Here is a 27,715-nt window from a genome sequence, read left to right as displayed (position 1 = left end):
AAAAATAAAAAATTTAATTTTTAAAATTCTCTTGATAAAGTTATTTTTACTAGAAACTTAATGTAATTAGACAATGATGCTCTACATCATGTACTTGTAGTTCATGTATTTCATTGTTTAATATACTTGTTTCTGTTCTTTTTGTTTAATTTATAAGTCATACTGAAGATGTCCTTGATACTAGGATGAAAATTTTATTCCAATAAAAAATATATACATAAATTAAATCCATCTTTTGTCTATTAATTAAGAAAAGTTATGATAGAAAATGTGTGAATAATGGTGGTGTGGATCTGGACCTCCCATTATAAGTCTTAAGACCTGGAAATGCCAAGATAATAATCGCACTCATTACAGTAATGACAAAGGAATTAGAAGTGATGATGTATTAATAATTTATTTTAATTTTATACTGTTATTATTTTTTTGTTTTATTTTTATATAAAAAACAATCAAATATATTTCTCTTAATTCCCATCTTTTCTTTTTCCTTTCTCTTCTTTCACAATATTATTTCTTAACAGTTATGAAATTGAGACTATGTAGCTCATTTGGTATAAACGAAGCTCTTTGGTCGGAAAGACCTGGGTTCACCCATCCACGACACAAGGACCCTGTATCAGGTCTTTTTGCCTTAAAGGTGAATTATGATAGCTAGTCTCACATGGAGGTGGAGGGTTTTATCTTCCCAGAACTTGGGTTTTTTATTTCTAAAAACAGGCAAACCAGTCCCATGGTTTGCCTGTTTTTAGATCTACAGACAAATACTTACAGTAGGGCAAGAAAGGCAACAGGAAACCACTCATTCTTTCATAATCATTATTCCCTAGTAAAGTAGCATATTGTTATCCCATCAACCATAAAGTTGAGGAGGGAAGTAGTAGTAGTTATGAAATGCATGCTTAAGTGAAAATTTTAAATAATTATGCTATACGTAGAAAGTTTTTTAACTTGGGTATATTATGTATTCAAGATACCAAGTAATTTTATATAAACTTGGTTTTTTATCATATTTTCCAAGTGAGCAAACAGGCAAGTAATTCAAGTTTACACCTGCACGTAGTGCAAATCTGACGCAACTCATGGTAGTGCCACTCTATGCAACTCGTGGTAAAGGTGGATTAAGTTCTGATCACTTTCCTTAGTATGGGTAGTGACCATTGCCTTTAATGCATAGCATCATACATCTCTGCAAGGGGGACGTGCTTTACATAAAGGGAAAAATATTAAAGAAAATGCTAATCAGAGCTTAATCTACCTTTACCACGAGTTGCCTAGAGTGGCACTACCATGAGTTGCCTCAGACTTGCACTACATGCAGGCACAAACTTGACTTACTTGTCTGTTTGCTCACTTGGGACTTGGGAAATAGGATTAAAAACGAAGTTTATATAAAATTACTTGGTATCTTGAATACATAATATACCCCCGAAGTTAAAAAACTTTCTACATCTATCTCTCATCCTAAGATTTTATTTAATAAAGTCGAAGCACCTTGTGGCAACTTGTTTAGGTAAAATTCATAAGCTCTGTATTACTTCAACCTTAGCATTGTCTGGTCTGGCTCCCACTGACGAGACCTCAATGAAGGTCGAAACTGGTTGGTAGCTTGGGTAATGAATGGTAGTGCTGTAGCCTGTGAAGTTAACTGAGGCACGGCTGTTGCTATTACCCTTCCAGATGAGCAAATGAGTGGCTCTGCATTGTGGTAGGGGAGCCTGCCACGGTGTACAGCCAACTGAGTTTCTGACTTTCTGATCCTGTGGGTCGCTCATTATTGGGAAGTAGTAGTAGTGGCAGTTTAATTCGGGGGATTTTACTAGTTTTTGGAAAGGTATCCCTGCACTTAAACAAAGGGAAACCGGTATGGATAATGACCATTGCCTTTAATGCATAGCATCATACATCTCTGCAAGGGGAATCAGTAATAGCTGCTACTTCTACTATGAAGTAGCAGCTATTACTGATTCAGAACATCAATTAGCATATAACTCTTCTCTTTCTCAATTAATACTGCCTTTTCTTGAAACACAGAAGAGAAATAATTGTACTTTGAACTGGTGGTGGTGTATTTTCTACTAAAATTCCCTTGATATAATGTTTATATATACACATGTGTGTGTGTGTGTGTGTGTGTGTGTGTGTGTGTGTGTGTGTGTGTGTGTGTGTGTGTGTGTGTGTGTGTGTGTTATTATTATTATTATTAAGAGAAACCTCCAGGGAGCCAGACACTCATCGAGGGAGGCCACATACTACACACGCCAGCTATCATACTTATTCATACTAATTCATTCACACTGCTTGCACTCACAATATCCAATGGCAACACATTCCAATCATGCACCACCCTCTGAGAGAAAAATCTAGCCCTCACACCATTCTTGGTGGGCTTCATTCTCAGCTTCCAAGGATGACCTCTTGTCCTTTCCCCACTCTCCATAAATTGAAAAATTCCATCAATTGAAATCCTGTATGACCCTTTCAGAAGTTTGTAAGTCTCAATCATATCACCCCTCTTTCTCCTGTTTGCAAGTGTCTGCAGTCTACAAATTCTCAATATGTCTTCATAATCAGTATTCCACAATCCTGATATCATTTTTAACACTCTCCTTGTACTTTCTCTCTTCAATATATCAGAATCACAATGGAAACAAGGAGACCAGACCTGCACACAATAGTCCAAGTGAGGTCTAATCAAGGCCTTGTAAAGAGGCAAAATAACATCCTTACATGTGAACGTTCGTTTCAGCATTGCAATTATCCTCATTACCCTACCTATCTTTGCATCATCAGCAAATAGCCATATACCGCTTGTCAAATCCTTCCCAATATCATTAATGTACAGATTGAATAACAGTGGACCAAGCACTGATCTTTGTGGTACACCACTGGTTACCTTAAATCTTGCAGACTCACATCCCCCGTGTACCACTTTTTGATATCTGTCAGTCAGCCATCTTCTTATCCATGCTAATATTCTATAACCCAAACCCATTTTCTTCAATTTATGCAACAGTCAACTATGCTGTATTCTGTCAAAAGCCTTAGCAAAATCCAAAAGTATCATGGTGTATCCATTCCCCTTGTCTAGTTCAATGGTAACGTTGTTATAGAATGTGAGCAAGTTGCTAAAACATGACCTTCCCTTAGTAAACCCATGTTGCTCATTGCAAAGTAGAGATTCACTGGCAACCCATTTCTGAATGTGGGCCCTAACTAATTTTTCTAAAATCTTCACCACCACTCATGAGATACTAATTGGTCAATAGTCGGATACATTAGTCTTTGCACCACCCTTGTGCAATGGAATTACCATGCATTCCTTTCTTTCTGCGGAATCTTCCCTGTTCCGAGACTCATATTAAACAGCCTGGTCAAAGGAATAGCCAGTTCAGCTGAACACTCTTTTAGCACACGTGCTGATACCACATCAGTCCTTATTGCTAAATTCTTATTCAATTTGTGCAGCTCTAATACCTCATACACCTGCGTTTCTTCATCCAATGAAGAGGTAGCAGTGGGCTCAATGTTGCATACACCAGGTTGATAGCTTTTAACAAAATGGGCACTCATTAGCTGAACAATCCCTTCTGCATCTGTAACCTCATGCCATCTGGATTTAGAAGAGTTATTCTTTCATGTTCATTTTTTCTTTTACTTGCAGCATATCGATAGAATTCTTGTGGGTTGTCTTTAGCACACAAAGCCAGTTTCTTTTCATAATCAAACTTTGCTTTTCATACAACAGTTGTGACTATTCTAGCCTGCTTCTTATAATGTTCATAACAGACATCATCCTTATGCAAACGGTATTCCTTCCACATCGTCCTTATTTATTTATCTCTCCTACACATGAGAGGCACAAGAACCTGTAGCACATCAGTGCCGTTAGGTGATGGTGTAAGTAAAAGTAAACCTTCTAGTATTAGTGTATCATAATTTTTACAACCCTTCATATATGGATTTATGTTTAAAAATAAATTAAGGATGCCAAGAAATTATATTCTGAGTTTAATCCTTTACCCAAATGTAAGCAAACAAAGTTTCTTCCTTCGGTATTTTCAGGACTGGGCAACTCGTATACAGTAGTTGATGACTTCACATCACTTTTAGTATCCCATAATGCAAAGCACATATCCTTACAGACGTATAATACTATGTATTATGGGAAGGGCCACTACCCAGAGCTGTTTCAACCTTTATTGAGGTCTCATCAGTGGGAGCCAGAACCAGAGGTGATACCAATGTTGAAGTAATGCAGAAGTCATATTTCCACATAGGACTATCCAAAAGGTGTCGCACCTTATTATTAAAATACTCTGGACTAGAGATAGTTGTTGGAAGTTTTTCCACTTGGTTATACTATAAATTAAAGATGCCAAGAAATTATATTCTTGATTTAATCCTTTATCAAAGTGTGGGTCTGGCTCCCACTGTTGAGACCTCAATAAAGATTGAAACCAGTCTGGGTAGTTAGCCTTCCCATAATGCATAGCATTATACATATCCGTAAGGATATGTGGTTTGCATTATGGGATACTAAGGCAAGTGATGTGAAGTCATTAACTTCTGTATACGAGTTACCCAGTCCTGAAAAATACTTAAGGAACAAACTTTGTTTGCTTACACTTGGGGTAAAGGATTAAACGAAGAATATAATTTCTGGGCATCTAAATAGTTTTTAAAAAAAAAAACAGGATAGATCCAAAATGAAGATATAAAATAAAAAATGCTTTAGCAGGTTGGGAATGTTGGTAGAATTTTGAAGTAAATATAATAAAAAATAAAATACTTATTTCCTGCTTGCTTCTCATTTTAAAAGGAAATTTTGATTTCATAAAAAATAAAATATATATATTTATATTTATAATGCTGCATGAGCTAGTGTCATTTCCTGACTGTGAATTGGTTTTGACTGTATAAATTCATACATGCTACAATTAATTTTTAGATGAATCTTTTCAGTCAGTGTAAACAGCAACATTTATTACTGTTTATTTTCAGGACAATAAAAATATTTCTTTTATTATGTGTAGTTTGTGTTACATGTACGTTTTAATTATTCTGCAGTTGTGAATAGATATTTTAATTTTTCCATCTTAATAAAGATGAAATAACTATGGTATATACTGTATCCATTTTTGCTAGTAAGGATGTTCATGTTTAGGTAGTTAGTTTGAAAATCTTTTTCAGAGAAACAGCACAGTAATATTTGAATTTCATCCTATATGAAATTCTCCCTTATCATATGGTGGAAAAAAACACATTATCTGGTGATTTGAATTTGCAGGATATTATTAAGTGCAGTGTATGTGAAATTTATTCGTTGAGAAAATTGAAGAATATGTGGAAGGAAATTGAAACTGGAGAGAGAGTATGTATTAAATGTTTTAAAAGTGAGTGTCGGTTAGGTGATGAGATTGCAACAAATATACCGACAATAAGATGGAAAATGATGTTATTAATGTCGAACTAGAACCGTGGAAATAAAGGAGAATGAAATGGATATTAATAAAGAACTAGCACATGTAAATGTTATCCTTCATAGGACAAAGTATGAAATTGAAAAATTGCAGAAGTGGCAGGAGTTAAGCAGGGCTGAAAAAAGAAAGAAGTAGGTGATCCGAAGGAACAATAAAGACCAGTCGAAGGAGAAAATTATGTATGGAGACTCAATTATCAGGGGAGTATATAACAAAAGTATGACAAAATCGTGTTTCCCGAATGCAAAATTTCACGATATTAGCCACACCATTCGGAGGTAAAAAGGTAAGTCGAGGGAAATGATTGTTTTGGTTGGCACAAATGGTTTGAGAGGCAAGAAGCAAAACTGAAGAGTGAGAAGGTGAAGATTGTAAGTCTCCTGCTACACTATTAAAGAGGCAAACTGAGGAGGAGGCATTGATAGCCAATGAGTTTATACATACGTTGTGCAAAAGGTATATAGAATTTCTGTATCTGTGGTTTCTGTTTGATGGAAAGAAGGATTTGTACAATGGTGATTGGCCATCTAAATGGTTTTGGTATTAGGTGTCTGGAGAGAGAGCTTTGTTCACCAACCATGCTGAAGTTTCCAAATTCAGGAAACTTAAGCAATTAGGGTGGAAGTGAGTGAGTTTGTGTGAAGGCACCCATAAAGCAAGTGAGTGTGAGAATGACCAAGTGAGGAATCTGGTCTCTCAAGCAAAAATATTGAATAGGGCAGTCAATTCAGGGGGGGGGGGTGGAGAGGTAGCACCTTAGTATCGATGTCAGCCGCTGATCTCAGGGTCAGGATGTTGGGCTTGGTCCTCACATACACTCAGCTCTCACTTATGGTTCCAAGAAGTTGGTAGTGCACACCAGCGACCACACCCCGGTAAACAGCCTTGGCTGACGGACTAAACTAAGTGAGGGTATCAGCAATATACAATGCTGTAAATAGGGAATGTCAACCTTTATGTGCACAAAGTCTGGAATGGCCAAGATGGCAGAAGAATCAACATTAATGGCATCAAGGGCATGACAGCAAAATGTGCGGCACATCAAGGCCACACTCTTGACATCTAAGGGACTTGTGGGCAGACACTGTGAAAGAGATTGGAGCCTCACTATGTATTTATTCATTGTTAACCATGAAACACACCATGTCACAATATGAAGTTAGAGATGTGGTTGAGACCCCCCTGCAACAATAAGCTCTTATAGATACAGGGAAGAAGAGCTTGAAACCAGGAATTGTAAGACAAGAACCACTACGGTAGTGTACAAAGATAATATCCCAAACCCTCTGGGGAGGATATTCTCAGATGTCCCTTAGTCTGAAAACTAGGAGCAATCCCTTGAAAATAGTAACATGGAATGTCAGAACACTCTGCGAGGCAGACAAATTAGACAACCTACTCCAGGAATTGGAAGTGATGAAGGCTGATATTGCATGTATCAGTGAAGTGAGGTGGACAGATACAGACATAATAAAAAGAAAAAATCACACTATAATCTACTCTGGCAGTGACTTACACCTTAATGGAGTAGCGCTTGTCCTAAGTAATAGAATTGCAACATCTCTATATGGATATTGGCCCATAAATGACAGAATCATAACAGCCAAAATAACTGCACAACCATTCAACCTGTATATTATCCAAGCATATGCACCAACCCAAGACCACCTAGATGAAGAGCTGGAACAATTTTATGAAGGCATCCAAACTGCAATCTCTAGTGCTAAGTCAGATGATATTATTATAATGATGGGCGACCTAAATGCAAAAGTGGGTTCAGAAAAAATCTCATTTTGCATGGGAAACCAAGGACTTGGAATCAGAAATGAAAAAGGTGAAAGATTAATTCATTTCTGTGAAACCAATGACCTAATAATTGCCAACACATTGTTTAAACATCCTCCCAGAAGACTATATACATGGAAAAGCCCTGGGGACATGTATAGAAATCAAATTGACTATATAATGATAAGCAAAAGATTCCGAAATGCCATAACACAAACATGAACATATCCTGGAGCAGACATAGGATTGGACCACAACCCAGTGATTGCAAAAATCAAAATAAAACTTAAGATACCAAGCCAACCATTCATAAGAGAAACTTATAATTCAGACTCACTTAACAACCAAGAAGTTAAAGACTGCTTTATAAAATAATTCACAAAATCCCTTAACAAGTCTGACACCACAACTCACACAGAAAATAGAACACCAATTGATGAAATTAACATGAACTGGCAAACATTCAAGAATAGCATCAATGAAGCAGCCAGAAATACAATCCCACAATTAAAAAGGAAAAGGAATAAACCTTGGATAAATGAAAATAAATGAAAAATTGATGGAACAAAGAAAAAAGTTAAAGAACAAACCTGAATATAAAAGCATGAATAAAGAAATAAAAAAAGAATGCAGGAAAGCCAAAGAGGAATGGATTAAGAATAAATGTATAGATATACAAAACCTTGATAGAAAACATAGAAGCAGAGAAAATGTATGAAAAGATCAGAGAAATGACAAGCAGGACAAATACAGTAAATCATGCAAGTCATTAGAGACTCAAGAGACCATATTCTAATGGATAAAAAAGAAATCATGGAAGGATGGATTGAATACACAAGGAAATTATACGACCAACAAAGAAATAATATTCCTGAACAGACTGATATAGAAGGACCACCCATTTTACTCTGTGAAGTTGAAAATGCCATCAGAAAACTAAAACCACATAAAGCTGCAGGAATAGATATCTTGGCAGAATGGTTGAGGGCTCTTGATGAAGGACTGAAATTTCTAACAAAATTATGCAATAAAATATATGAGACTGGATTTCTACCCAAAGATATTAATCACTCAATTTTCATTCCAATTCCCAAAAAAACAAAAGCTATAAGATGTGAAGAGTTCAGGACAATTAGCCTCATCAGTCAAGAATCAAAAGTCCTCCTGTACATTATTCTTGAAAGAAATAAAAGAAAAATAAACATAGAAATAAATGATACACAAAGTGGCTTCAAGGAAAATGTAGGTACAAGAGAAGGTATTTTCAACATCAGAACCATCATAGAAAGATATCTAGAAAAACAAACAGATGTGTACCTCTGCTTCATAGATTATGAAAAGGCATTCGAATGTTCAACATCAAGAATTAATTGAAATCCTTTCAAAAATAGGCATGGATGGAAAAATACATTACGCTAATAACTAATCTTTACTGGGAACAGGCTGCATCTTTGAGAATAAATAGGGAGACCTCAGAAGAATTCCCAGTTCAGAAAGGTGTGAGACAAGGCTGTGCCTTTTCTCCGATTCTCTTTAACCTGTACACAGAAGAAATATTTAATAAAATTAGTAACCTCAAAGGAACCACTGTAAGGGGGCAGAAATATTAATAACCTAGATATGCAGATGACACGGTTCTTCTAGCTGAAAACAAATATGACCTCAAGACTTATAGATGAAACCCTCAAGTACAGTGAACAGTATGGCCATAGTTTCAACTTTAAAAAGACAATCATGATAATTTCAAGAGAAAATGAAATACCAAAAATATGCATCGATATAAAAGGAAATAAATTAGAACAGGTGCAAACATACATATACCTCAGACACTTGATCACAGAGAATGGCAAGACAGAAGATGAAATTAGAAAAAGGATTGAAATTGCCAGGTCAACTTTCAACAGTATGAAAAATCTACTGACATCTAGAGAATTAAATCAGAAAACAAGACTAAGAATCTCCAAATGTTACATATGGTTCACATTATTGTATGGAGTAGAGACATGGACACTCTCCAATCTGAGTGAAAACACTGGAGGCCTTTGAAATGTGGATGCTGCAAAGAATTATGAGGATATCATGGAAAGACAAAAAGACAGATGAAGAGGTACTAGAGATGGTAGGTGTAAACAGGAACCTGATGAAAGAAATTAAAAAGAGAAAAGTCAGCTATTTTTGGACATATTCTGAGACATAACTGCCTACAAAGGACACCTCGAAAGAACTGTTGAGGGAAAGAGAAAGAGAGGAAGACAAAGACTAGAGTGGATGAAAAATAAAAGACTGGACCTATCTCTCATATGAGGAATGCAGCAGAGAGGTGCAAAATAGGACATGGTGGAGATACACGGTAGTCAATCTCCTGAGATACTGATTAGGATATAAAAACTGCAGTAAAGGTGGGGGGGGGGAACTAAAGGGATGCTGCAGTTTTTATATCCTAATGCCAGAAGTATCAGGAACAAGAGGGAGGAGTTTTTGACATTGGTCAGTGCAACCTCGCCAAAAGTTATAGGCATTAAGGAATAGACTTGGCTAACAGCAGATGATGTAGTTACAGGGATTGAATCTAAAGGATTTAGTATTTTCAGGAAAGACAAGATAGGATTTGGGAGGAGTACTGCTGATGATAGCAGATGAATTGCGACCAAAAAGAATAGGAGACAGGTGAGAGGGTGGCTGTTCATTTGAAGCAATCTGGTATGAGATTAGGACCAGTAAGACAAAACATATTGTTGCTGTAGGCTAGGGAGTTCCACAAATGATTTAGAAGACATGCAGATCAAGTGATTATTATGGGGGACTTCAACTATGGAGATATAGACTGGAAGGAAAAAAGATCACATGGCAGGAAGGAAATAGAATTTATATACTGTTGAGAGATGGAAGCGAGTGAGCTATTGGACCTGGTCATAGGATCAGAAGAGCTATCCATAACCAAGGTGACAACATTTCCTCCAATTGGTGAAAGTGACCATTCAGTCTTGACTTGGGAGATTGTAAAACATGAGGAATATTCTATCGAGAACAGGTATTTGTGGAACTACAAGGCAGGTGATTATGAAATGTTTAGAAAGAAGCTGAAATCTGTATACCATGTACCATGGCATAAAACACTGCAGGGTAAGGATGTTAGTAGTGCATGGGATATAGTTAAGGGTCATCTAGAGGAAGCAGTAATAAATTGTAAACTGAGGGTTAATCAGGTAGGAGTTAGATGGATGAACAATAATCATTAAGCAGAAGAGCTGCAGAAGAAGAAAATGCTGTGGAGGGTATATAAAGAGAAAGATTATGAGAAGAATATAGCCGAGCAAACCAAAGGAAATCCCAAAAAGTTCTTTTGTTATGTGGCAAATAACAGGAAGAATGACTATGGAAGATTAACCTTAATGAGTGATGATGGTCACAATGGGACAAAAGCAGATAAAATAGTTGAGGTACTGAATGACCACTTTGCAAGCATATATCTTTCTAGTGAGGTTACTGCTTTATCCTATGTGACAGACATTAAGGTCGGAACAGAGGTGGATGAATTGGATGGTCTTAGGATATTGCAGAATCTCATTTGAAATACAGCTATGGGATCAGATGGGACATCAGCTTGGGTTTTGCGAGAAGGTGAAAGGGAACTGGCAATGCCTCTGACTAGGCTCTTTAATTTAAGTCAGAAGCTCTGGTAGAATTCCAAGGGAATGGAAAGTGGGCAAAATAATTCCTTTGCATAAGGAAGGTTCTAAGACTACAGTAGCAAATTATATACCAATCAGTATCTCAGATGTGGTAGTAAAAGTACTAGAAAAATTGGTAAACAAGAGAATTCAAGAATGGGTAGATAAAAGTATAATACCGTATGAGGGTCAACATGACTTTGTGAAGCATTGGTCATGCTTTAGTAATTTACTAACTTTTTATAATAGAGTAACAGCTGAGTTGGATAAAGGAAATGTCTAGACAATGATTTTGTTGGATTTTGCAAAGGCTTTGACAGAATATCACATGGAACTCTGTTATGCAAATTAGGACAAATGGGGTTGGATATAATACTGATTAAGTGGATAAGAGGGTGGCTGCTGAACAGATATCAAAAAATGGTATATGGAGGGACAGAATCGAGGCAAAAACTGGTGACTAGTGGTGTGCCGCAAGGTTCAGTGCTGGATCCATTGCTCCTTAATTTGTACATAAATGATATAGGAAATGTCTGTGCGGTTAGCCTGGTGGCTATGCGCTTTGCAACCATAAGCCTAGGGAAGGAGTGTCCTAGGTTCGTCTCCTGTCGATGATGTGAGGAGATCAGGGATCTTCCTCAGCCATAGCCAAGTTACATTATAAATACAATACAATAGCCAAGTTAGCCAGTCTTGGGCATGGACCGCAGGGTTTTTCTCCCCAGTTTATCTGGGTTTTTCATCCTGCAAGCAGGCAAACTGGTCCCATGAACACACACACGGATTTACAGCCATGAATACTTAAGACAATGTGTGGAAGAGATAGAGTCCTCACCACATGTCGTTATGCCCATAGTCGGCCATGAGTTGCATCATGGTAGCCAACCTCCTGGATAGGAGATGACACATGAAGGGAAGGGATATTGGAAATAACCTGAAAGGAAATATTCAGTTGTTTGCTGATGATGCGAAATTAGGTTGAGTAATAGTTAGTCAAGACAATGTGGAAAGCTTGCAGGATGATTTAAATAGGCTGTCAGTATGGGCAAAAGTTGATGAGTCTCAATTTAATGTTGAGAAATGTAAAGTTATGCATTTTGGGATAAGTAGATTACAAGCCATGTATCACATTGATGGCACTGTACTCCAGGAAATAGATGAAGCTAGAGATTTAGGGGTATGGTAGACAGAGAGTTAAAGTTTAGAGGACATATTGCTAAGGTTGCTAAAGTAGCCCATAAGACTACTTGGCTGTTGATGGACACATTAACAAGTAGAGATAAGGAAGTTATCATTCCTCTTTATAAGGCCTTGATACTCCCACATCTAGATTACTGTACTCAAGTCTGGTCTCCTGGGTTTCTTGGGGATAAGGAAGCAGTAGAGAGGATTCAGAGGCGAGTGACCAAGATGGTGAGTGGTCTGTGGAATGGTTCCCATGAGGATACTTTGAGGATGTGTGAATCAGAAGTTGGTTGATAGGAGAAAAATGAGGACATATGATAGAAACATTTAAGTTGCTTAAAGGGTTTTATAGAATAGATGCAGGGGAAATGTTTCAGCACTTGGCTACAGGGACCAGAACAAGGAGTCATCCCTGGAAGTTGAATAAAGGTGTGATTAGTAGGCATGTGAGGACTAGATTTTTTGCTTGAAGAGTTGTGAATGATTGGAATGGGTTGCCAGAGTCAGTTGTAAGTACTTTGTCTGTTAATGGGTTCAAGAAGAGGTATGATAGATTGTGTGGGTCTGTCGCGATGAGTTTACAGACTTTGTAGAGTTGCTTGTATAATAATAATAATAATAATAATTAATTTTGTGTGTATATATATATATATATATATATATAGAGAGAGAGAGAGAGAGAGAGAGAGAGAGAAGAATTTTAATATTCACCTGATGATTTTTTGCCATTTCTTTAGCTTTATTTATTCTTAATAGCTTTCAGAGGAGGAAAGCCCTGAACTATGCACAGCAGTACAGAATCATTTTCATGCAATTCATATTTTAACAGGAGCTATTCATCCTCGTTCAAAACATCGCCAAAGCTTGGTATGTCTTTCTAGGAGGTATGGCATTGATTCATATATTTATTGTTTCATGTATAATGAATGTGCCTTATAAATACAATATTAGCAGTAAAAATTTAAAACACTACTGTATGTGAGGCTTGTAGAGAAAGGCTTATATGCTGGTTAAACATGATAACTAATAATTAAGGAATTGACAGCATACACTAGAAATATAAATTAAATAAAATTTAATATATACTTTCCGATATTTCGGCAAATGTCACGTTGCCATCTTCTTGGGAACTTAATACAAAGACAAGTGCACACAAGTACTACATAACAGCAAATGAGAACCGAAGCTAGGAAGCTAACGTTTTCCTAAAGTTCTGATGGTGCCCCCCTGGTGGGCTATATTGGTAGTTCTTGGCCTTTGAGCTGAAGTTCATTTATCAGAAGAACAGAAGCACCATCAGGACTTTAGGAAAACGTTAGCTTCCTAGCTTCGGTTCTCATTTGCTGTTATGTAGTATTTGTGTGCACTTGTCTTTGTATTAAGTTCCCAAGAAGATGGCAACATGACATTTGCTGAAATATCAGAAAGTATATATTAAAGTTTATTTAATTTATATTTCTAGTGTATGCTGTCAATTCCTTAATTATTAGTTATCATTATAATACTGTATGTGAGGATTTATAAATACAACAGAATTTGCAGTTGTTTTTCATCCACTGTCAAAATCACCAATGTGCCCCAACGAAAGCTTTTTTGTTGGGACACATTGTAAAACCTTTGCTATCTCCAGTAGTGATGTATGAATATGAAAGCGGGATTATTAAGAACAACTGAAAGCGAATTGATTCATTTGAATTATGAGCATGGAGGAGACTATTAAGAATCCCATAGACTGCAAGAATGACTAAGAAGAAAGTTTTAGAGAATATATAAAGACAGAATGCTCCCTGGAGGCAATGATCGCTAAACAGAAGTTAATGTACTTTGGACATATTATGAAAGCAGATGAATCATTGAAGAGTGAATGCATGAGAAGGAGAGGAAGATTGCAAAAGAATTGTATGGACAACATAAAGGACCTTGAACTTACAATTGCTGAAAGAAAAGACAAGAGGCCGAGTGGGATGGAGAGCCCTTATTCACAAGATAACCAACATTCAAAAATGACTGGATGACACATAACAACAGCAAATGGAGACTGACTCAGTTAAACCTTTAACTCTGTGAAGCTAAGTATGCTTTAGTGATGTAATTGGTGATTTCTTCTGATACTGAGAAACTGCATTAGAAGTAACCACCAATAATTGATAATTGATTCCCTACTGCAGTGTGATTCTATTTGGATGAATACATTATCTTAAAAATATAAAATATCATGAAGTTGTCATGATACAACTCAATTTCTGTTGAATTTGAGTAATATTTAGATTATATTAAATTATATTATTTTATGACAGTGAGAATTTTTTACTTATGTTTAGTTTTTGTAAATGTACTATGTTTGAATTATGGCATTGATGTTCACAGGCATTTTCCTTGCACACATCTATAAATGCCATTAGTGTGCAAGGAAATCATTATTTACACAATGCTTATCATACCTCTCCTTAAACTCATTCACTGGAAAGGCACTCATGACCACCCCTTCTTCTTCTTCTTTTGCAGCTTTTCCCACTTAAGTAGGGTCACTGTTTGTGGTGAATCTCCTCCACAACCTCCTGTCTTGGGCTGTAGCCACATCCAAGTTCTTCATCCTCAAGTCCTCCTCCACCATCCCCTCCATCTCTTCTTTGGCCGTCTGCGCTTCCTCCTCCTCCCCCGCACATCCATCTGCATGACCTTTCTTCCCACATACTCTTCCTCCCTCCTCATCACATGATCAAACCATATCAACCTTGCCTCCTGTATCTTTGCTCCTAAGTTCGTAATTTTCACCGTTTCTTTACATAGTCATTTCTCAGACTATCCTTTCTGGTCACACTGCATATCCACGTAAGCATTCTCATCTCCGCTACCTCCATCCTGCTGATGTTATTTTTCCTCAGGGCCACAGTTTTCATAGCATATGTCATAGCTTGTCTCACTACTGTCCTGTAGATTTTGCCTTTTAGATTGATCGGTACCCTCTTATTGTATAGCACTCCAGCCATCTCTCTCTCTCTCTCCAGTTCCTCCATCCTGCTTGCATCCTGCATCCCACTTCCTTCTCAGCCTCACCATCCTCTTTCATTGTTGAACCTAAGTATCTAAAGTCACTGACCTTCCTGATGACATTTCCTTCCAGATCTGTCTCCTGGCTGCCATCCACTTTGCAACACATATACTCTGTCTTACTTCTGCTCAGTCTTATACCTCTCTTCCAGTACTTTCCTCCAACTTTCCAGTTTAGTTGCCACTTCTTCTCTTGATTCTGCACACAGCAGGATGTCATCTGCATACAACATAGTCCAAGGCGCGTCTTCTCTCACCTCCTCTGTCACCACCTCCATCACAATATTAAACAGGAACGGACTTATTGCTGACCCTTGATGCAAGCCAATTCATGACCACCTCTGCCAAACCATTTCACTCATTTGCCACTCTCCAAGCAAAAAACCTAGTCCTTACACTATTGCTAACTACAAACTTCCAGGGATGATTCCATCTAGCTATCTTGCTATGTGCTGAAATTATGTATTTACTCTGTAAAGCCTCTTTCATAACTTATTTGTTTCTACAATCTTTCTGTCTCCTCTTTCTACCAATCAGATGAACTTTGTAACCCACAAACATTCAGTCTATAATCATAATGAGCATTTCACAAACTTGCTATTTTGGTTACTCTCCTCTGAATTCTCTCCATCGGTTCCATCCCCCCCCCCCCCAAGAAACCTAACCAAATCTGTGCACAGCAGTCTAGATGTGGTTGTATCAAAGCCTTATTAAGAGTTCAAAATAACTTCCTTATCCTTGCTTGTCAGTGTATGTGGAAAGGTTTTATGTGTTCACCATACATGTTAATTTATTTTTAATGGTATTAATGAGAACACAGACTGATAAGAAAATTTTAGGTTCTCCATATATTCTGGGTGTTTTAACATGGAAGGGCTTGAGTTTGTTCACTGAATTATTGAAAAAAGTCACTTCCTGACCTTAAGAAACAGTGAACAAACTCAAGCCCTTCCATGTTAAAACACCCAGAATATATGGAGCACCTAAAATTCACGAACAAGGTACGCCTATTGTGTATAGTATAAACAGTCCCACATACAAAAACTTGTTAAACATTTATCTAAACTACTAGCCACTCTCATAATCAATTCTCCCTCCTTTATTAAAAATTCTATCCACCTAAAAGTATTTCAGCAAACCATACCTTAAAAATTTTTGAAAGTTTATTTTTCACTTGGTTAGAGTATAATAAATTTAGTTTAATCCTTTATCCAAGTGTGAGCAAACAAAGTTTGCGCCTGAAAGTATCTTCAGGACTGGGTTAAGGTGGTACACACCAGGGCAACTCGTTGCAAAGGTGGAGCAAGATACCAACACTCCTAACTCAGTATCTCCTATAATGCAAAACACATCTCCTTGCGGATATGTCTAATGTTATGCATTAAGCGAAGGGCCACTACCCAGACTAGTTTCGACCTTTATTGAGGTCTCTTCAGTGGGAGCCAGGCCCAAGTGGAGATATCAGGCAGAAGCATTAGCAGGTCATCTCTACCTATAGGAATTGCCAATTGGTGTGCCACCCTTTTTTAATAATTTACTCTGGATTTAGAGAAAGATGTTGAAAGTTTATTTTTCACTTGGTTAGAGTATAATAAATTTAGTTTAATCCTTTATCCAAGTGTGAGCAAACAAAGTTTGCGCCTGAAAGTATCTTCAGGACTGGGTTAAGGTGGTACACACCAGGGCAACTCGTTGCAAAGGTGGAGCAAGCTACCAACACTCCTAACTCAGTATCTCCTATAATGCAAAACACATCTCCTTGCGGATATGTCTAATGTTATGCATTAAGCGAAGGGCCACTACCCAGACTAGTTTCGACCTTTATTGAGGTCTCTTCAATAAAGGATGCCCTGGTGTGTACCACCTTAACCCAGTCCTGAAGATACTTTCAGGCGCAAACTTTGTTTGCTCACACTTGGATAAAGGATTAAACTAAATTTATTATACTCTAACCAAGTGAAAAATAAACTTTCAACATCTTTCTCTAAATCCAGAGTAAATTATTAAAAAAGGGTGGCACACCAATTGGCAATTCCTATAGGTAGAGATGACCTGCTAATGCTTCTGCCTGATATCTCCACTTGGGCCTGGCTCCCACTGAAGAGACCTCAATAAAGGTCGAAACTAGTCTGGGTAGTGGCCCTTCGCTTAATGCATAACATTAGACATATCCGCAAGGAGATGTGTTTTGCATTATAGGAGATACTGAGTTAGGAGTGTTGGTAGCTTGCTCCACCTTTGCAACGAGTTGCCCTGGTGTGTACCACCTTAACCCAGTCCTGAAGATACTTTCAGGCGCAAACTTTGTTTGCTCACACTTGGATAAAGGATTAAACTAAATTTATTATCATACCTTAAAAAATTTAGAACTATTTAAATTTCCAGTACATGCAGGTTATTTTACATGGAAAGGGAAAATATACAAACAATTAGATGAGACAGCAATGTCCCCCCAGCCAATTTCTACATAGAACGCCTGGAAAAGCTAGCTATCAGTACAGTCACTCTCAAATCAGTGATTTGGCCATGCTACGTTGATGTGTTTGCTATTTGACCACACGGTCTAGACACATTGGATACATTCTTAGTGCATTTAAATAGCCAACACCCAAAAATCCACTTTACAATGGAACTGGAAGCTAATGACTGTCTGCCCTTCCTGGATACACTAATTACACGTCTTCCAGATGGGTTCTTATCTTTTTTGATTTATAGAACACCCACACATATAGGGAGATATTTGCACAAACAGTCACACCTTCACCCATCTCAATAGTATGGTATCCTAAAAAAACACTAACCCACAGAACTGTTCCAGTGACAATGCTCTCAATACCGAACTCACTCATTTGCATCACATCCTTCTTAGCAATGGCTATAATCCCATAGGATATAAAAAATACTAAATGTTCCCCAGAAATCCCCTCCCCTGATTGTCTACCACAGCAAAACTGTCACCATCCCATACATTCACGGCACATCTGAAAAGATATTTAGAGTGCTTAATAAACATCAGCAATGCACCGTATTTAAACTTATGTCAAATCAATTTATCAACTTATACAGCCATACTCAACAAGTATGGCTGTATAAATTTAAGAAAAATTTGGGAGACATTCATCTTAAGACCTAATTAATACCTGCTTTCTCTCTCTCTGTTTTGTTCCAACATAGATGGCACGTAATTAGGACCTTAGTCTTTGTGCAGTCCATTGCAATTTTTTAAACTAGTCCCATTGTTATACCAGATTGTTGTTGTTGTTTATTAGGGGGTTTCATACACTGTGGCAAACTGTTTTTGTGCTCTGAAGATGCTGGATACTACCATTGTATAATACCAGTGAAATATCAGCAATAAGTTAATAAATAGTTATTATTTTCTTATCAATCTGTGTTTTCATTAATACTGTTAAAAATAAATTAACATGTTTGAGTTTGCCGCTTAATATCCAAGTTATCCTTTGAGAAGTTTTGCCAAGTTTTACCATATATCTTCTAAACTTGAATACTATCCACTGGAAGAGGAACATCACTAGTGGTGTGTCACAGAAGTTTGTTTTGGGACCATTGTTATTTAGTGTGTATATTAATGATATTGGGATACGTTTAACCGGTGATATATGACTGTTGCAGATGATGTAAAACTGGGGAGAATGATGAGGAGTCAAACAGATATTGTGGTCTTACAGGAAGACTTGAATAAATTGTATGAGTGAATGACAGTATGGAACTGCGTTCAGTGTTGCAAAGTGTCAAGTTCTGAAATTTGGTAGACAACAACGAAATGTAAAGTATATATTTGGTGGGGAGATTTTGAAAGAGGTCGAAACAAGAGACCTTGGAGTGGTAGTAGTAGACAAGGATCAGAAGTTAGGCTTTATATTACACATGTTGTGCAATGTTATCACATCAGATTATGGCAATGATGTGTAGGACCTTAATGTGCAGAAATAAAGAGGTTCTGGTTCCATTGTATAAGGCCTTGATCAGGCATCACATGGATTATTGTGTGCAGATTTTGTCCCTTGGTTTTTATGGTGATGAGGATATATTAGTAAGGTCCAGAGAAGACTGACTTAGGTGGTAGCTGGAATGTGTGATATGAAGACAGATGAAGGGAATGCAGTTCGCAAAGACTTGTAAATTGGAGGAAGAGAAGGGATATGATTGAGACATTTAAGCTCATAAAGGGTTGTTATTGGGTTAATGTGGAAGAAATTGTTTATAGAAGAGAGTAGAACAAGGGGGACATCTCTAGAAACTGTATAAGAAGGGTGTGAGCAGAGGCATAAGGAATAGGTTCTTTGTATGGAGACAGTCAGACTAAGGGTTGAGGAGTGTAGTGCCTTGCCAGACAACAATGCAGATATGTTGAATGAGTTTAAAGCCGGTTTGATGGGCTTTCTAACACTGTGTATCTTTCATGATAAGTCTTGATTCCATGGAGTTCTGTTGTTAATAATAATAATAACTTCTTTCTTATTCTCTGCTTTCATTCTATCTGTCTCTTCTCTTTAGAACTGCCTTTCCCAACCATTTTCTCTGAAGAATGAACTATTTGTTTGGGATTGATAGAGGGAAAAAAAATATGAGTGCAAATCCAAAAAACAAAAAATGTTGTATCTTTATCCTAGAGGGATCCAGAAAGTTCTGATAAACAAAACAAAAATATCACTTTTGTTCTGATAAACCTAGAACAATATCATAATATGATAATTTTGTTAATATCATTTTTGTTTTCAAGAAAGAAAAAGAACAAATTGTTACAATTAGATGAAACATGGGGGGGGGGGATTAAAGGGTTTTAAGATATGTTCTTTCTTGTAGTTATATCAGTTGCTTTAATATCATTTTTGTTCTAGGTGTTTATCAGAACTTTCCAGATCCCCCCCCCCCCCATATATTCCTGTTTTCATCTGCTGTCAGAATATTGTCTATATTTTTACAAACTCTAAAGGACTAATGTCATCTTTTGTTCCTTCAATGATTATATAGAGTTTCTTCTTTCTTTACCTAAACCATTATGAGCAGCCAGCTAGATCGCTACTACAATAAGTCTGGACTAACAAACTATGCCTTAATTGTATAGGTTAGAGATAAATTAGGATAGAATGACCTTGACTCTACTGTATCATTGTTCCTATAAATAGAAACTACTTTTTAAAGAAATCTTGTGCAGCATTCTACCATTACCCTAATCTTAACAGAAATTGTCTCCCTATCTTTCATGTTGTTGGTAGCAGTATCATAAACAGGAACATGCAAAGATACACAGATGAATTTACTTATTGTTGGAAGTTTTTTCACTTGGTTATACTATAAAATTAAAGATACCAAGAAATTATATACTAGGCTTAATCCTTTATCAAAGTGTGAGCAAGCAAAGTTTGCACCTGAAGTATTTTTTTCAGGACTGGGCAACTCGTATAAAGAAGCTAAGACTTCATATCACTTGCCTTGGTATCCCATAATGCAAAGCACATCTTGCAGACATGTATAATGCTATGCATTATGGGAAGAGTCACTATCCAGACCCAGAGGTGATACTAAGTTGAAGTAATACAGAAGTCATATTTTTTCCTTTTTCTTATTTTCTGCATTGCTTCAATCTTAGTATTACCTCTGGGTCTGGCTCCCGCTGGCCAAATATGCTGATCTGTTTTCCTGCAGTACACATTATCTAGGTTTCTATTCATACTTCTTAAAGTAATATTCATTTCAAAAGGTCAAGATGACATGTTTATAATTAAATTTATATACACACACACATATGATTTCAACCCACAAAATGTTGTAAACCTATAGTACATTAGTACTGTGGGTGGGCTAAGAATTTTTTCTGTTGTTTTTATTAATTTTATATATATTTTGCATTCTTTAAAATTTATATTTTACATAATGCAGGAACCCTGTTTTAGCGACCCAAATATGAAACTTCAGGCCTCTAATAAGTGGGGACAATGAAATTCACCTCCCACCAAAAGATAGTCACAAACATCCATGGCCGTGGTAAGATTTGAACCCAGCCTGCTGGTTAGAGAGTGAATATGCTAACCACTCAACTAAATAGGCCAGCTATTTTCTTTATATATACACTACCTGATCAAAAGTATATGGACACCTACTCGAAACTGTAATCAGACTTTCCCTGTGACACACTTTCCAGTAGTGGACATAAATACAGGGTGGGTGCACTCTTTGCTTCTATCACAGCTCTAACTCTGCCAGGGAGACTTTCTACCAGGTGTCAGAACATCTCTGGAGGAATGGTAGCTGATTCTTCCTGAAGAGCTGTAGCCAGAGCAGTTCACGATGTGGGTTGTTTGAGTCTGGAGCGAAGTCGGCATTCTAATTCATCCCATTAGTTTTCTATGGGATTCAGGTCAGGGCTCTGGGCTGGCTAGTCCATTTCTGGAATGTTGTTGTTGTTGTTGTCCACATACCATTCCCTCACAGACCTTGCTTTATGGCAGGTAGCATTGTCATGCTGATAGAGACTATAGTCATCACCGAATTGATCTTCTACCATAGACAGTACGCAATGGGTCAAAATGTCCTTGTACCCTTCTGCATTTAGATTTCCATTTAGTGTTACAAGAGGACCAAGTCCATTCCATGAAAAATACCCCCACACTCTAATCCACCTCCTCCAAATTTCACTGTTGGCACTACACACGCTTGCAGGAATTGTTCTCCAGGCATTCGGCACACCCAGAGCCTCGCATCGGACTGCAACATGGTAAAGCATGATTCATCACTCCAAAATCGCACATTTCCAGTTATCCACTGTCCAGTCGTCACTCTTTACACCACTGCAGGCGGTGCTTAGCGTTCACAGGAGAAATGTTTGGTTTATGAGTAGTTGCTCAATCATAGAACCCTCATTCCTCTTAACTTTCAAGGCACAGTCATGGTGCTGACTGGACAGTTAGTAGCACTGCATAGCTCCTGGGTGATTGTTTCACTCGATGTCTGGTGATTTCCACGAACTGCCTTCTTCAATGCTCGATGGTCCATGTCTGCCATTAAATGCTGCCTACCTGACCGTGGTTTTGTTGTCGTTGTGCCTTCACATTTCCACTTCACAATCACATCACCAACTGTTGACTTGGGCAACTTGAGGAGAGTTGAAATGTCTCTAACAGATTTTTTACTGATGTGACAACCAATAACTAGTCCATGTTCAAAGTCACTGAGCTCCCTTGACCTGCCCATTCTGCTAGTACTTCTTATCTCTGAACAACATACAGCTCCGTGCCTCCTTTTATACTGGTAAGGGAGGTCCTAGTGACATCTAGATGTCAGTTTATGAATTGCAGAGGGGTGTTTGGATACTTTTGATCAGATAGTGTATTTATTTGCTGTTTATATATATTTTTATACATTAGCAAAATAGATATATAAATATATCCCTTTTTCTTATATATATTTATATATACTATGTGTCTTTAAAGGCATAGTATCATTAAAGAAAGTAACTACAAGCATCCTTTAAGTCGAGGAACAAGCTTAGATGCATCATCCTGTCAGACTCATCTACATGTAGTTGGTGAGGTAGAATATGAACAATGTAAGCTTAAGCCTAAGAAGGAAGGAAGAATTTTGGAAATGTCAGATGAGGTGATTGTTCATTTTTTTGTTTTATTGCAGCCTTTGACATTATCAATAATTTGATACAGTAATATTGTTATAGTTTTGTTGTATCTGTTTTTATTTGTTAAGTATAAATTTAATTATTTTACCCAAGAAATTGTCTTTGTATTGCTTGGGGAAGAGGAGAATACTTGTCTCCAATTAACCTGGAAGCAATTTATTTTTTATCTGATATAAATGCAAGATGCAAAGCATATTAAGAAGAATTAGTTATGTCTCAAATACGTCGAAAGGCTTATGTGTTCGCAGTACATGTTATTTATTTTCACGGTATTGTCTTCCAGAATGATAAGAAAATAATCCTTTCTTTTAGGCTTGCACGGTGATCCGAATGCATTTTTGAAAATTATGGAGACAACTACAGTGTTTGAATAAAAACTTTAGTTTAATATAACTAAAATCTACAATTCGATGTTTTGACCTTTATGTCAAGGTCATCTTCTGGAGCGTACAAATATACACAAGAAACAAGTTATACTACAATCAAACTGGTTCGTTAAAGACACTGACCAACCGCCACCACAATTGTTGGCCTGACCTCTGGTGGGGGAAAAAAAATACAAATTAAAAATAAAAAATTATACATCAACGTTAGAGTCCTATTATTTGTGTTGTCTACTATATACATATATTAACATTATTCCAGCCAGTTGGAGTGGAATGGTTTCTAATACTAGCGGATTGGCTAGAGTCCTGACATGTTGAATCTTTCATATTAGGTTGGCTGAATGTGTGCCATCCAGATCCTTGGAATTTTCATACCATCTTTGTTATTGATATTTGGGTGGTTTATCAGGATTTCGTAGGATTCCTTAAATTTTCTTTCGTACCAGGTTTTTGTGCGGTGTAAGGAGTAGGTGGTTTTCCAGTTGATTTGGTGTAAGGTGTTAAGTGCATGGTCTGAGAGGCCTGCTTCACCATAATGGTTATATTTAATGTGTTTAATGTGTTCTTTCTTGCATATAGGGAATAAACGTATTTTAGTTATAGGGAATATATAGGGAATATATTGTAGATTTTAGTTATATTAAACTAAAGTTTTTATTCAAACACGGTAGTTGTCTCCATAATTTTCAAAAATGCATAAGAAAATAATATTTATTAATTTGATGATATTTTGCTAAAAAATAGTTTGTTACAGTATACAAAACAACAAAAATTTGGTATAACAGTCAGACTGGTTTAAAAAATTGTAACAGACAAGACAAGGAAATAAAATCCTAATTAGGTGTCATCTATGTTGGGAAAAGAGAGAAAACAAATATTAATTAGAATAAGTATTGCTTAGACTTTTTTCTAACTGGTTTAAAGAAAAAGTACCCTAGGTATATGATGGCACAGATTGCCACCTAATGTGTCTTTGCTAGGCACACTTGGTGGCCAAAAAAAAAAAATAAATAAATAAAAAATTACAGGTAGCATTGAATTTTGTGAGTGGAAATCATTGAAAAACATCTGCTGAGAACTACTAAATGCAAAAATTGAAGGAAAAGTAAGCTGAAAGATTGTCTTTTACTCTATGATTTCATTGGGTAATGATACGACAGAACACTATCCAAGGGCAAAAGAAGTAAAAATAAGATTGAACAAAAGTTACAGTCAATAGTATGTCAAGGGATAGAAAAATGACTGCCACTTGTACATGACAAGTTTCTTGCTTTTGGCCCTTTCAAATCAAGTTTGGATATGTTGATAATTTACTTACAGCTGTTTTGAGCTTTAGCTTAAGGGAGAAAAGAGTGATGGAAATTTTTATCAAAGCCAATTGCAGTATGCTTGATTCTTCTCTTGTACAGCTTTGGCACACTCTTTTGGAGAATGACAGTTTAGCTTAGTGATAAGACTTTAAAGTGGAATGAGGAATTAATGCGTCCTATAAGAATTGTATCAGTGATGCATTTACTACAAATGTTTGGATCAGAAGACTGAAATCACAAAATGGTAAAGTAAATGTAATCCACTTGTCATTCTAAGAATGACAAGGTGGATTCTGATCCACATTCTAAGAATATGGATAAGAGTGATTATGTCAGTGCTGCCCTATGGAAGAGGTTAACACCAAGTTGTGATCTTAACACATTGACTGCCGTAATGTTAAAAAATTTTGTGATCCCCTGGGCCAACTTCTTTTTGTTTTACAATTTGCTGACAGTAACATAAAAGAATCATATTTTATGATTTTTTATCTATATCATGCAGCTAAATAGATTTGTTTAGTGTGAATCATGTGTGCACCACACACCTGAGAAGAATTTTTTTTACTGACTAGGCCGAGCAGTGCACACGTGATTCGATCTTCACACACACACACAAGGTCAAACTTGCATATATATGACATGTACAAACAGTTATATGCGTTCAGTGTTTTGTCTGGTGGAATAAATCATTTATAGTGATAAATATTGTTATAAATTGCCCTAATATAGGAGACTATGAAAAAGAGCAATATCATTTAGAAGAATTGATAAATGAAGTTCTATCTGGTGACGAACCATACGAATATTCGTTGAAAAGGTACAACAGAAGTGATCTTAGTTCTGTGTCTTCAGATTCTGATTCTCTCATTGCTAGAAAGAGAATAAAAGTATCTACAACTGGTAATACCAAAGTTTTCGCTCCTAGTACATCTCAGTTTACTGCTGCTCATTCTGTAGAACAAACAATTGATGATATTATAAGAAATCTGCATTTGACTAATGATTCTTCCTCAGATGAAATACTTGGAAATGTGAATTCAACCAACCTACAATGGAATGAAATTACAGGTGATAATCTAAAACATTCTCAGTTTGTGGATAATAATTTTGGAATAAAACAAAATTTATTGAAGAAATGCACGATAAACAGCCTGTAGACTTCTTTTTTATGTTTGTTGATGAAGGACTGCTGGACCTAATGATGCAAGAAACTAGCAGATATGCTCTTCAAAAACTCAGTAAGACAGTTTTACCAAAAGTAAGGATAAGCAAGTGGAAAAAAAAACATAAATCCCAATGAAATGAAGATATTTTTGGGTCTGCAAATTTGGTTCGCTTTAGTGCAGATGCCAAAATTAGAGTGTTATTGGTCAAATAACGTCCTCTATTCTACAGAAATCAAACAAGTTATGTCAAGGAATTGGTTCGATCTTCTTCTCAGTAACTGGCACTTCACAGACAACGAGGGTGGAAATACTTCTGAAAGACTTTATAAAATTACACCTCTCATAAATCATATAAGAAAAAATTTTCAGAAAATAATGACGCCTTTGAGTAATATTTGCATAGATGAAACTTTAGTTCCTTTCCGAGGTCATCTTGCCTTTCGTCAGTACATCAAGAATAAATGACACAAATTTGGCATAAAACTATTCAAATTGTGTATTGAAGATGGATATACATATGATTCAAGATATACTGTGGCGCAGAAAAGACCAATACCACTAATAGTGTTCCAACTTCAATTGTTACGGGACTTTGTGAGAATCTACTTGACCATGGACGCAGAATATATGTCATCATCATCATCATACGTATCAAGGATTTAGGCCTAGCATGGCCTGTTCCGGCCTTAGAAGTCATTGTTGAATCGTTTAAGAGGACGTCCTGGTTTTCTTTTTCCTAATGGCTTGTACTTTCAGGCTTGTTTTGGTAATCGTTCTGTTTTCATTCTTTGAACATGTTCCATCAATTTATGTTTATATTTTTTAATTTTTTCTATTACTGGTTCTTGGTTTAATTCTTTCATAATATCTTCGTTTCTTTTGTGATCAAATAGGGTATACTTTGCAGTTTTTCTCATAAACTTCATTTCTGCTGTTGTTATTCTTTGTTTGTCCTTTTGTTTTATTGTCCAGATTTCACTTCCATACATTAAGACCGGTAAAGCTAATGTATTGTATACTTTTAGCCTGGTTGTTTTTGAACTAGGTTTGGTTTAAATATAGAATTAATTACACCTGTTATTTTTAAATATTTTGCAATTTTTATGTTTATATCTTTTTCATTTTCATATGTGATCATACATCCTAGGTAGTTAAATGAATTCACCTGTTCTAAGATCTTGTTATCTATTACTATTTTAGTTCTTGCTGGATCTTGTCCTTTAAAGGCCATAGTTTTTGATTTTTCCATTGATATTATTATACCATAATCTTTGGATATCTCATTTAGATTTAAAATAGCTTTCTGTAAGTTATCTTCAGAATTTGTAATTATTATTTGGTCGTCTGCAAAGAGGAGAGTGTTTAAGTTGACTGTAGGTGAAAGTTTAATTCCTTGATGTAAATTTTTACTCCATTTTATTATTATTTCATTTAAGTAGATATTAAAAAGAGTTGCTGAGAGGGGGACATCCCTGTCGGACCCCTTGGTTTATCTCTCTTGTATATGATAGCTCGTGATTTAATCTTATTTGGTATTTGTCTTTCTTTTAATATGTTAAATAATATGTTTCTTTTAACTTTGTCAAACGCTTTTTCAAAGTCAATAAATGCAATGTGTGTTTCTAAATTATATTCTCTTCTTTTCTCTATTATTAATTTTAGGCAAAAGGCTGGGTCTATACATGATCGTCCTTTTCTAAATCCATTCTGTACCTCTAGAATAAAGTTTTTGGAATATTTCATTAGTTTGTTATTTAAGATTCTGCTATATATTTTGTAACAGAATATATGTAGATAATTATTATAGCAGTATTGAATTAGTGCACAAACTTTTGCATAGACAACCACACTTTGTAGGCACTTTGAGAAAAAAATCGAAAGGGAATTCCACAGGATGTTATCCAGAAGAAATTGAAAAAGGGTGAAATAATTGGTAAAGAAAGTGATACATGGGTGGTGGTAATAAAATGGTGCAATAAATGTGAAGTACTTATGTTATCAACAGAACACACAAACAAAATGAA

General features: G+C 36.3%; 1 protein-coding gene across 1 annotated transcript in view; it reads left to right on the top strand.

Annotated features, from left to right (window-relative positions):
- The window catches only part of LOC150110169 (uncharacterized), a 321,469-nt gene extending 298,620 nt beyond the window's left edge, over window positions 1-22,849 (top strand). The window contains exons 12-13 of the mRNA XM_090391567.1: window positions 12,881-13,008; window positions 22,630-22,849. Of these exons, the coding sequence (XP_090247693.1) occupies window positions 12,881-13,008; window positions 22,630-22,849 (348 nt within the window). The remainder of the gene's footprint in view (window positions 1-12,880; window positions 13,009-22,629) is intronic.
- Window positions 22,850-27,715: the final 4,866 nt, after the last annotated feature.

Source organism: Typopeltis vanoorti, chromosome 1 (assembly GCF_054136105.1).
Source record: "Typopeltis vanoorti isolate ZY-2024b chromosome 1, IOZ_Tvanoo_1.0, whole genome shotgun sequence".
NCBI lineage: Eukaryota > Metazoa > Arthropoda > Arachnida > Uropygi > Thelyphonidae > Typopeltis > Typopeltis vanoorti.
This window is presented reverse-complemented; position numbering and strand designations above follow the sequence as displayed.